This window comes from Pseudophryne corroboree, chromosome 2 (genome assembly GCF_028390025.1).
Source record: "Pseudophryne corroboree isolate aPseCor3 chromosome 2, aPseCor3.hap2, whole genome shotgun sequence".
NCBI classification, from domain to species: Eukaryota; Metazoa; Chordata; class Amphibia; order Anura; family Myobatrachidae; genus Pseudophryne; species Pseudophryne corroboree.
The window spans coordinates 162,787,449-162,800,493 of NC_086445.1; the positions used below are offsets into that span (position 1 = coordinate 162,787,449).

At 47.7% G+C, this 13,045-nt stretch overlaps 1 protein-coding gene across 2 annotated transcripts in view; it reads right to left on the reverse strand.

Moving 5' to 3' along the window:
* WDFY2 (WD repeat and FYVE domain containing 2) overlaps positions 1–13,045 on the reverse strand; it is a 162,620-nt gene that overhangs the window by 16,005 nt on the left and 133,570 nt on the right. For both annotated transcript variants that reach the window (XM_063951956.1, XM_063951955.1), the window contains exons 9-11: positions 3,215–3,316; positions 1,758–1,888; positions 1,528–1,636 (exon numbers count right to left, since the gene is read on the reverse strand). In XM_063951956.1, the coding sequence (XP_063808026.1) occupies positions 1,528–1,636; positions 1,758–1,888; positions 3,215–3,316 (342 nt within the window). The remainder of the gene's footprint in view (positions 1–1,527; positions 1,637–1,757; positions 1,889–3,214; positions 3,317–13,045) is intronic.

Consider the following 13,045-nt stretch of genomic DNA (forward strand, 5'->3'; position numbering starts at 1 on the left):
ATTTAAAAGTACCTACAGCACCTTGTATTCCCAGGTGGGTAACCAGGCCCAACACTGCTCAGCTTCCAAGATCAGATGAGATCGGGCGTATCCAATTGTGGTGTGGCTAAGTGAATTAAGCAAAGCTGCTGCAGGTGAGCCTGAACTCACAATGCTTGCAGTGCTCCACAGATACTGTTTTATAATCACCATGTGCTGACCAATTGTATAACACGTCTTACTTTACAACAGTGAACAAAGCCAGTATTTGGCTGACCACAGCCATGATTCAGATTTGCAGTCTTTGGGATAATATCATTATAAACAGTTATGATAAGAATAATAGTCTTTGCTGGTGTTACTCATTATACAGACAGACAATACAAAAACAACTTGCGCGAGCAATATGCCTGATTCCAAATTTCCCTTTAACACCCCTGCGCCTTCAATGAAGGAGAGATGTAATACAGGAAATTCTGGAAAAAGAACAGGAAAAATGGTTAAATATGCAGACTTATAATTATGTAAGCAGATTTAATAAACATACTATGTTGCATTCAAACCTGCACATATATGAGCAGCATGTATCCTGTTTAACAAAGACTTAATAGCCTATTGTAATACATATGCAGCGCTGCTGTATTCCAGTAAACATACTTTCTTTTATCAACAAGAGTTGAATCATGAGATTTTATCCAGTGACCCTAACATTTCTGTGTGCAGGGAACATCACTGTGGCATCAAAGTTACTCACTAGGCTATGGAGCCTGCCTTTTACATAAACTCTCATTTGTGTGCCCCCCCCCCCGTGCTCCGTGTATCGTTCTCTATACACGGAGCCGGGCAATGGTGGAGAGGGAGCCGGAAGCGGCATCGAGGGCCGGGGAGCGCGCTGCATAGAGCCGTGGAGCGGCCTATGCATAAATCAACGTGGCCGGCGCGGCTCAGAGCGGCGGGGCACACAGCATAGACAGCGGCGCTGGAAACGGCGGCCGGCGGCTGAAGGCAGCGGCTGGCGGCCACACACACACACAGTATCCCACACAGCGGGGCGGCAGCGTGAGCTGACCGCCCCGTTCAACATACCTGGACCCTGTGGTGAGGGCTATGACGGGGCTTCTCTATAAGTTTCGTCCAGCCTTTACTGCAGGTTTTAGACCTGCCCGTGGCAGTGAGGGAGCTCTTTTTACAGAGGTCCGACACCCACAGCTGCTTCAGCAGCTTCCACTATCCCGAACCCTCGCCTTTCTGGAAGGGGGGAAGGGATGTGGAACATTGAAAAATCAAAAAATAAATCCAATAACTGTGGAGAAACTCCACAGGCCTAGTTGCTCGGTGAGCACGGAAAAAACACTGAGGTACTCTGGAATATGGAGGGGAGAAGTAGTCTCAAATTTTAACTTATTCAGTGCCTAGGTCCTGTGTCCTGTGGAACCATCCATATCCCTAGAGTACTCCAGTGACCCCTAGTGGATGAAAAAGAAATATAGATACGATTATCAATTAGATGTTCTACAGCCACTTCCTGCCTGGGGCAACGTTACTAACCTTAATGATCTTATCTGTTCCCGATGTCAGTAACCATATTCTTGTTGGGTCAAAGTGGACATGTATTATATTGTGCTTACTATCGTGGAAAGATGCTGTTGGTGCACGCCTGGTAAGAAGAACACAGCAGAAGAAAAAAATTAAACAGGTGAAGTGTGGTGCTCATGTTCCAACGCGTTTCATTGATAACATACAAATATATATTCATATCTGTGTCCTCGATCACTTACTGATCATCTGTGATGGTCTCGATGCAACTGTCACATACACGTACTTCAAACTCAAAGCCCATGAGGGGAATGGTGGACCTCTTGGAGCTGCATTTACCACAAACCGCTTTCCCGCATTTCCTGCAATGATGCTGAAATGGTAAAACAGGATATTCTGAGTCACCTCTGAAAAGATGGAGCTCATCAGTTCAGATTTGGTCATGGTTCTGGTGCAAATAAGAGAATGAAAGGAAACCTTATCTTCAGTGTGACTGGATGTGGTAGGCTAAATGCTATATCAGACACACCTCTGCGATGGCAAAACAGCAGCACTGGAAGATCAAACGGTCTTAGGTTTGATTAAAGTTGTTAGTGAAAACCAGTGAAATAGTCCAACATTACGATTTGTATCTCCTTTGTAATACCGAGGTCCGTCCTACAGTCTGTGTTTTGTCTTCATTAAAAATATTAGCCTACAAAAGTGTCCAAGGCCTATTCATTATTGGTGCAGTTAAAAATGATCAGTGCGAGAATGTTCTATTTTTGAAGCCTTTTTGGAAAAGTTGACAACAATATAAGGTCTATATAAAAGTCTTTACAGATTAACAGAATACCCATGCAGATTGCACAATCCAGAATGGTGCTGACCCCATGGTCTTGTGGGGTTTTATAAAATGAATCTAATTCAGTAAAATTCTCTTGTATTATTCCATTTTCCTGTGCAATGGTTTTCATAAAGGCCTGCAACTTGGTTTCATTTTTTAACTTGGTTTAATTCTTGGTGTATTGTGAACAGGGGGATGTGTTGAAAATCCCAACAGTCTGGATTCCAGCAGTGCAATCCCGACCGATATCACCAGTAAGTAGTGGGGTTAGGGTTAGGCATGAGGAGGAGGTTAGGTTTAGGCTGTGGGAGGGGGTGGTCAGAGTTAGAAAACTTACTGGGATCTGTCAGCATTTTATACCCAACCCATGAACAGTATAAATTCCCACGGCAATACAATGTGTTTACTGAACTGTGAATGTATGAGCAACATTGATAGTCCTAGTGATCGCTGATCACTCCGATTACAGAACCTGAAGCAAGCCGTAATCACGCGATATTTATACGCAGACACAACAATTGTTGTCGTTAATATGTGCATTAATAGTATCTTAGGCTTCCAGCACTTCTGAGTTATAGGACATGCATTCATAAAGCAGCAAAATTAGATTTTACCATGTCCAGTTATTAAAGTGTTAAAGAACAGAAAATTCACAAAGAAATAACAAATGCAATAATGACACAAATGCAAAACTTAAAAATGGAGCATAAAAAGCTGCAATGGTTAAAGAGCCACCGGTAGACCTTAATCTCACCGAATGACTATTCCACATTTTTGGGGGAATTCAAATGTTAGGAAAAAACACAGACACCCAACTGACTTTTCTATCTAAAAGACAGGAAAAAACACACACTGCCAGGAGTACATACACACCTGCCTGAGGCCAATCTTTTTGCTGTCCCACATCTGCTTGAAGTTCCAGAAGAAAGGCTGATCACACTTCTGGCAGGAGTCACTGTCCAGCCATTCTGGAGTCTGGTAAACAGACACAGTAATATCAGTTAATAACCTAACAAAGAATTCAGGAGGCATCTCCCTAGGCATTATGCTGGGTATGCACACTACATGGCCAATAGTATCTGGGAGTGGAAATCAAAGCTATGAGACTTCAGATAAACTGTTCTTCCAAAGGAAGTCTGGGACTTTGCTGTGATCGCTTCACCGATGACAGACCATCTTTACATGGTATGATAATTAACACTCATTGACCCCGTTCTACGTGCTCACATGGCCTACCACTCCACGGGCTAAGCTGTTGTCACTCCTAGATGTTTCCACTCCACAATAACAGCTCTTGCAGGGGCAGCACTAGGAGGACAGAAAACAGATGTATCCTTATCCCTTCTCAGCGCGCCAGGTCGGATGTGAAAAAATAGGATTTTAATACCTACCGGTAAATCCTTTGCTCGTAGTCCATAAGGGATATTGGGGGAAACTAGTACAATGGGGTATAGACGGGGTCCAAAGGAGCCAGTGCACTTTAATTTCTCCAACTGGGTGTGCTGGCTCGTCCCCTCTATGCCCCCTCCCACAGGCAGTTATAGGTAAAAACCTGCCCGAAGGAGAAAGGACATATATGAGAGAAAAAACATGATAACAAAAGGTGGCGAGATTAACACACCAGCACACAACCAACATAAAACAACCAGCAACGGCTGGTAACAATAACAGAAACAGCTGAACATGTAACCACAGAACAAGAACCTGCAGTAAAGTCAACGCACTGAGGCGGGCACCCAATATCCCTTATGGACTACGAGAAAAGGATTTACTAGTAGGTATTAAAATCCCATTTTCTCTATCATCTATAAGGGATATTGGGGGAAACTAGTAGGATGGGGACGTCCCAAAGCTTCCAGAACGTGCGGAGAATGCTGCAGCACCACCTGCCCAAACTGGTATCCTCTTTGGCCAGGGTATCAAACTTGTAGAACTTCACAAAGGTGTTCTTCCCTGACCAGGTGGCCGTTCGGCATTGTTGCAAGGCCGAGACGCTACAGGCAGCCACCCAGGAAGAGCCCACCAATCTTTTAGAGTGGGCCTTCAGAGACCTAGGAACAGGTAAGGCTGCCAACACATCGGCTTGTTGGATAGTAAGCCTAATCCAAAGAGCAATGGAATGCTTTGAAGCAGGGCAACCCTTTTTCTGTGCATCATAGAGCACACGAACAAGGAATCCGTTATTCTGTCCCGAGCTGTGCGCTTGACATAGATCTTCAAGGCACGCACAGCATCCAATGCCTCCGGAGGAGCAGAAGCGTCAGAACTGGACGGAACCACAATAGGTTGATTCAGATGAAACGCAGAGACAACCTTCGGCAGGAACTGCTGTCTAGTCCGGCGCTCCGCTCTGTCTTCGTAAAAGACCAAGTGCAGACTTTTACACGATAAGGCCCCCAATTCTGAGACATGTTGAGCAGAAGCCAGGGCCAGTAACATCACAGTATTCCACAGTCTTCCACGTGAGGTAGTTATCTTCTACCGTCATCAGAGGTTCAAACCAGGAGGACTGTAGAAATGCCAACACTGCATCCAAATCCCAGGGTGCCGTAGGCGGCACAAAAGGTGGTTGTATGTGGAGTACTCCTTGCAAGAAGGTCTGAACTTCTGGCAACACTGCCAATTTCTTCTGGAAGAAAATGGAGAGGGCTGAAATCTGGACCTCAATAGAACCCAGACATAAGCCCTTATCTACACCAGCCTGCAGGAAACATAGGAACCGTCCCAAGTGAAACTCAGCTGGCAGATACATGCGTTCCTCGCACCAAGATACATATCTCCTCCAGATATGATGATAGTGTTTTGACGTCACAGGTTTCCTGGCCTGAACCATGGTAGCAATAACCTTTTTGGAAAGACCCTTGTGAGTTAGGATGTTCCGCTCAACCTCCATGCCATCAAACGAAGTTGCCGTAAGTCCGGGTAGATGAACGGTCCTTGTTGCAGAAGATCGCTTCTTAGTGGTAGAGTCCAAGGGTCTTCGACGGACATGCCCAGAAGATCCGTGTACCACGCGCTCCGAGACCAATCCGGGGCAATCAGAATTGCCTGGACCCCCTGATTCCTGATTCGCTTTAGCACCCTTGGGAGCAATGGAATCAGAGGAAACAGGTGGACCAGCCGGTACGGCCACGGCGACGCCAGAGCGTCCACTGCCCTCGCCTGAGGGTCCCTGGTCCGTGAGCAATACCAGGGAAGCTTCTTGTTGAGACGAGAAGCCATCAAGTCTATTTGTGGGCAACCCCACCGACCGATGATCTGTTGGAACACCAGTTGGTGGAGCCCCCACTCCCCCGGGTGGAGATCGTGACGACTGAGGAAGTCCACCTCTCAGTTGTCCACACCCGGAATGAAGATTGCTGACATAGCTCTTGCATTTCTTTCCGCCCAGAGGAGTATCCTTGACATCTCTCGCATGCAGGCTCTGCTTTTTGTCCCTCCTTGTCGATTGATATATGCCACCGCCATGGCGTTGTCAGACTGTAAATGGATCGCTTGATCCCTGAGCAGAGGAGAGGCCTGAAGCAGAGCATTGTAGATTGTCCAAAGTTCCAGAATGTTGATCGGAAGGAGGGCCTTGTGGGCTGACCACCTACCCTGAAACTGCGCCCCTTGGGTTACAGCTCTCCATCCTCGCAGACTGGCATCCGTCGTGAGGAGGGTCCAATCCTGAATCCCCAAACTCTGGCCTTCCAGGAGATTGGAAGACTGTAGCCACCACAGGAGGGAAATCCTTGCCTGAGGTGACAGCCGAATCATCCGGTGCATCTGCAGATGTAATCCGGATCACTTGCTCAGGAGATCCAGCAGAACCATTCTGGCACGGAACCTCCTATACTGGATCGCCTCGTAGGAGGCGACCATCTTTCCCAACAATCCTATGCAAAGATGGATGGACACTCGAGCAGGTCGGAGCACCATGCGGACCATTTCCTGAAGTGTTTTCGCTTTTTCCTCTGGTAGAAAAACCTTCTGGGCCACAGTATCCAGCAACATCCCCAGGAACAGGAGCCTCTGAGTTGGCACCAGGTGGGACTTTTGTAAGTTGAGGATCCACCCGTGGTCTGACAGAAGATGATGGTGTTGTTGATATGGAGCAACAAAAGCTCCCTGGATCTTGCCTTTATCAGATCGTCCAGATAAGGGACCACATTGACCCCCTGGACCCGGAGCTGGAACATCATCTCCGCCATCACCATTGTGAGCACCCTCGGGCTGTAAACAGACCGAAGGGTAGGGCCTGGAATTGGAAGCGATTGTCCAGCAGGGCAAACCGCAGGTACGCCTGATGAGGCGTCCTAATTGGAGTATGGAGATAGGCATCCTTGATATCCAAGGATACCATAAATTTCTGTTCCTCCAGGCCCGCAATCCCTGCTCACAGGGATTCCATTTTGAACACCTTCAAATACGGATTCAGGGATTTCAGATTCAAAATGGGCCTTACCAAACAGTCTGGTTTCGGCACCACGAACAGGTTTGAGTAAAACCCCTTGCCACATTGCGGTATTGGTACTGGAACAATGACGTGGGCCTGGACCAACTTTCGGATAGCCTGTTGTAACTTAACTTACATATCCTTCAAAGCTGGTAAGCTTGATATGAAAAATCGTTGGGGGGGGGGGGGGGAGTAGTACTGTCGAACTCCAGCTTGTAGCCCTGAGAAACAAGCCCTCTGACCCAGGCATCCTGGCAGGAAGTCTCCAAGACGCTGCTGAAGTGACGCAATCGAGCTTCCACCTCCAGATTCCATCGGGGTGGGTGGGCACCATCATGCGGAGGCCTTAGTGGAAGCAGAACCGGTGGACTGTTCCCGAGAACTGGTGCTTGCAGGTTTTCTGGACTTACCTCTGGTGCCTCTGACCGCATTGGAGGCACCTCTGGCCTTCGATCGAAGTCTGTGAGACCGAAAGGACTGGACAGACGGCCCCGGATAGGAGCGTCTTGCCAACGGAGCCTCAGAGGGGAGAAACGTGGATTTTCCACCCGTAACTTTGGAAATCCAGGTATCCAATTCCACCCCAAAAAACCATTCTCCAGAAAAGGGGAGAGATTCCACACTAAGTTTGGATTCTGCGTCCGCAATCCACTGACGCAACCACAACGCCCTGCGTGCCGACACTGCCATGGCAGACATCCAAGCTTTAATGTTCCCCATCTCCTTGAGGGAATCACAGAGGACACGTGTAGTGTCCTGAATGTGCTTCAGTAGGGTTACCATAGTACCTAAGGGCATATACCCCAAGAGACCCCCCTGAATTTGAATGGCCCAAGAATGAATAGCATGGGTCATCCAACCACCCGCAATAACTGGTCTTTGTGAGAGGCCATCTGCAGTGTATATAGACTTTAGGGTAGTCACTATCTTCTGATCCCCAGGATCCTTCATGGTAAAGGAGCCCGGAGCAGGTAGCACCAGTGGCGGATTTAGGGGGGGGGGGCCACCAAGGCACGTGCCCCCCCCCCCCCCCCCCTTCGTTTAGGTGTTTTTAAAATCGTGCAGTTAAATAATGGCTGCCCTCCCACCCGACACAATTATGAGGCTGCTGCCGCTGCTGGATGTCAGTCAGAGCCACTGGTATCCCTCCCCCCCTGTCAGCTGCTCCACCTTGCCAGGCCAGTGATTGGCTCACTGGAGACATGTGACAGGACTCGGACTACAGCCAGCGAAGAGCAGCCGAGCAGGAGCATCTCAGCGCCACCGCTGACGGACAGCGCACCGCCGCCAACATGGGACAGCGCACCCACCAAGTTACAGAGCGCACCGCCGCCCAGGGTCCGGACATCGCACCACCGCTGAGGGTCCGGACATCACACCGCTGCGCACCGCCGCTGAGGGTCCGAATCCGGGACATCCCTCGCTGAGGAACAACGTGCCGCCGGGGTCCGGGACAACGTACTCCTCCTCCCAGCCAGGGCAGACACCACGAGGACGCCCAGCCTGGTCCAGCAAGCAAGAAGAAGCCTGGCTGGCCCTGCTTTCTATGGTCAGTGTGTCTGGTGAGCGGCATGCTGTGTTGCTGGGTAAGGGTAAAAGGAAGGAAGTTAAAAGCCTGCTTGTGAGTGAGGTGGGGAGTCTCTCACAGGTGGTGAGGACAGAGGCCGGGTGCTGCTGGGGAGGGAGAACCGAGGAGCTGTGTGTGACTGTCTATTGGAGGGAGAAGTAGCTGGAAGCTAGGCTGCTGTGCTGCTTAGGAGGGGTTGAATGGTGAGCAGAGAATCTGTACTAAGTAGGGGGTCCCTGAAGGTTATTTAATACAATATCTTTAATAACTATGGTGTTCATTCCGAGTTGATCGCTAGCTGCTTTCGGTCGCTATGCAGCGATGAGGCAAAAATACGGCACTTCTGCGCATCCGTATGCGGCGCAATGCACACACGCAATGTACTATTACAACGAACTATAGTTTCACACAGGGTCTAGCGAAGCTTTTCAGTCGCACTGCTGGCCGCAGAGTGATTGACATGAAGTGGGCGTTTCTGGGTGTCAACTGACCGCTTTCAGGGAGTGTTCGGAAAAACGCAGGCGTGACAGAAAAAAGGCAAGCGTGGCTGGGCGAATGCAGGGCGTGTTTGTGACGTCAAAACAGGGACTGAATAGTCTGAAGTGATCGCAAGCGCTGAGTAGGTATTGAGCTACTCTAAAACTGCACAAAAAAAAAACTTTGTAGCCGCTCTGCGATCCTTTCGTTCGCACTTCTGCTAAGCTAATATACACTCCCAATGGGAGGCGGCATAGCGTTTGCACGGCTGCTAAAAACGGCTAGCGAGCGAACAACTCGGAATGACCACCAATGTGTATTAAACAAAGTTTGTGTACATTGAGCCATCAGAAAACAAAGGTTTTTCTATCTCACTCAAAAAATTCTGTATTTCGAAATATTCCGTATTTCGGAATATTTGGATATGGGATACTCAACCTGTGTGTGTATATGTGTGTATATGTGCATATTAAATATATATATATATATATATATATATATATATATATATATATATATATACACATACATACATACATACATACATACACACACACACACACACACACAGTATTATATATATATATAGATCGATATATAGATCGATATATAGACATACTTATACGGAAACCCCCTTAAAAAATCTGTTTGACCTTGGAAGGTGCCGCGGGGTGGGAGAGTGCTGTGCTGTGGAGTGAACACTGAAGGCATTGTGGTTAGGGGAGTACTGTACTGAAGACATTGAAGGGGCTGTGAGAGTGCTGTGGTGTGGACATTGAAGGGACTGGTGCAGGAGGGGGTGTTGTGGTTATTGAAGGGGGAGTGCTGTGAGCTGGACATTTCTTTTTAACTATGCTGTCTCTGTTTTATTTTTACAACTGACTATAATGCACAGGCTGTGGAGAGGAGCCAGGCTGTCATCACTTGGAACAGTCATCCGGAAGGATTGGTCATCCACTAGGAGACAAAAGACCCACTGCATGGCAAGCAGGTAAGTGGAATGGCCTTGTTTTTTGTATATTCCTTACCAGTGTGACTATAATGAGAGGTGTGGTTCATGGGGATGGCATATCTTGTGAGGCCATGCCCCTTGTAGTGAGTCCACCCCCCTTTTCTGTGAGCACGCGCGCAGAAGGTGCGTGCAAATACAACTGGTACCACAGACATTTTCCCCATCCCCTGTCGTGGTGCCCCCCCTGTCAATTTTTTCTGGATCCGCCTCTGGGTAGCACCGCCTTTTTAGACAGGCGAGAGACAGACATCCACGCCAGGGGGTTCCTGCCAAAAATGTTTACCTTCAGGAGCAAACGGGAAAGTGCGCAAAAACTTTTTGGACACTTGGAATTTTTTGTCTGGATTTTTCCAGGCCTGTTTGAATGACTCTAGAGAATTAGGGAAAGTGACATTGGGCTTGTTTTGCACAAAGAAAAACGACTGCTGTGACGCAGTGTCCTCTAGAGGGAGCTTTAACACATTCCTTATAGCCAAAATAAGGGGTTCAATACCCTGAGTGGAATCAGGATCCCCACTAACGGGATCCAGGTCATCCCCATCATCTTGTATATCATCATCTGTATCAGAGAGCAGCGCAGGTAAACCACGCTTCTGGGGACCTGCATGAGAGAGGGGGGGCTGTGAATCAGCCCTAGCAGCTAAATGTGCAAAAGCTTGTTGCAGTAGCCGAGTTTTCTGCACATTAGCAGTGAGCTGGGATGACATATCTGACATCATAGTTTTAAGAGACCCTAACCAGTGGGGCTCTGGACCCTCTCCACCCAACCTCTTCACTAATTTGTGAAGATTGACTGCATTGCTCACAGGAAACAAGAGTCATTATATAATGGAGAGAATCTGGTGTGAAATATACTGCACAGCTTGTGCTTAGCCATTTTCACAGTAAGTACAAAAACATACACATACTGTACACACAGACAGTTATAATGCAAGCCTGACCTACTGTATGTGAGAGGAGACACAGAGAGAGGAATAATGCCAGCACACCCCGAGCTGCACAGCCACAGTGATACTGTCAGCAATGTAAATCACAGTAAACACTAACAAACACAGTCCTAAATAGGCTCAGGATAGTGTACACAAGCGTCTCTCCCCCTTTTCTACACCCTGTACCAGTTTCCAGTGTGTCTGTGAGGCAGGAAGCACTGAGTGTGTGCTGTAATGGCTGCTTTAAGCAGATGAAGGCGCCAAAACGCCCCAAGTCCCGCTCTGAGGAAGCTCCGCCCCCTCCAATGGCGCCAGAGCTGTACATATTTTTTATACTGGCAAAGTCTCCAAAACAGCTTAAAACATCACACAAGTGCTAGTCAAGCAGTTTTTTGCCAGTTTACACATGGGGGATCCTGGTGGGACCCCCCAGGGAGGGTCCCATACACCCCGTCCGTGGTCAGCCGCACTTTGAACCGGGGTACCCCCCCTAGCGGGGTCTCCGGTTTGTACTCACCACCGATGTCACCTTCAGGCAGCGTTAGGGGTTTGCGGCGTGCTGCGGCTGTGACAGCTAAGGCGCAGTGGCCCACTGAACAAACAACCCCTCAAGACGGTAGTCCTGCAGCGGGGAAGCGGCTCTGCACCTCGTAAGGCCGGTGACCAACTCCCCCCCCCTCCTCTAACTCCCACGGTGCAGGTATACTTTTGCCCAGACAGCATACCGAAAATAATAAAAGTTTTAAAAGAAATTGAAGAAAACTCTATGGAGCTGCAGAGATGTGCATCCTCTCCTGAGGGCACTTTTTTCTAAACTGCCTGTGGGAGGGGGCATAGAGGGGAGGAGCCATCACACCCAGTTCAAGAAATTTTAAGTGCACTGGCTCCTTTGAACCCCGTCTATACCCCATCGTACTAGTTTCCCCCCCAATATCCCTTATGGATGCTAGAAAAACACTTTACTGATTAATTGGATATGCAGCACTTATATACACCTGTGTGTGACCGAGTCTGAATCTGTACATGAACCTGTACAATGCCAAATTTCATTGTTCATGCAAAGTTCTGTTGTGCTTTGTATATGGATTCAGACTCCATTCAATTACCCTCAGTAAATTACTGCGGGTAAAAATGGGAGGGAGCCTTGGGCTTTAACACCAGAAGCTCTTCACTTGGACTCCTGAATTGCCCCGATAGCCCTGTTACCACCTTAAAGTACTGTGTTAATGGGGGTTAACATGGGTTAGCAGGTGTTAATGCACAGAATCCGTGAAAAGTTCACAGATTCGTTTGTTAATGCGGTCCCGAACTACCGGGGATTTTATCCGGTTAGGCAGGTGAAAAACAAATCCCAGATGGGGGATCAATTAGCTCGTGATAATCTACAACGGCTAACTGAATGTCCCCCCCTCATTGGCACACAGATATACAAGGGTTGCATATCGAATAAAGTGCTGTCCTGTAAAGCGGTTTTGTTGCATTGCATCGCAATTAAGACACAGACGCATGAAAAGATACTCGGCGCAGCTCACTTTAAGCCAAGCGTTTTAGGGCTGGGTGGATGACACATCTGTATAAATAATAAGACTTGCTGGATAGCTGCCACTTATGGCCGTGCCTTGTTTAATGTCACCGAGCTCTTTAGCACTTCCAATGTTTAGCTATGAAGTCTGCTATGCTGTATGCTAGATTATATGCACTGATTGGCAATGGGGTGGCTGAAATGGCCAAACACAAATTATTAGGGGAGGCCACATACTATTGAGCAAGTAGTGTGCACGCCTCTTTTTCCTACATTATTTTTGATAAATAAGACTTGTAAAACCCTGTTAGTGTTGTGGATACAAATATCAAAATAGATCAAAGCAAAAACAATCGAACATTGGGGGTAATTCTGAGTTGATCGCAGCAGGATCTTTGTTAGCAGTTGGGCAAAACCATGTGCACTGCAGGGGAGGCAGATATAACATGTGCAGAGAGAGTTAGATTTGGGTGGGTTATTTTATTTCTGTGCAGAGTAAATATTGGCTGCTTTATTTTTACACCGCAAATTAGATTGCATATTGAACACACCACACCCAAATCTAACTCTCTCTGCACATGTTACATCTGCCTCCCCTGCAGTGCACATGGTTTTGCCCAACTGCTAAAAAATGTCCTGCTGCGATCAACTTGGAATTACCCCCATTAACACAAACATTTCTAAACATTGTTATTGCAAATATATAAAAAAGATCAGGCAAATTCATTGTACATAATGTAGCCCAAACATCAAGAGTGT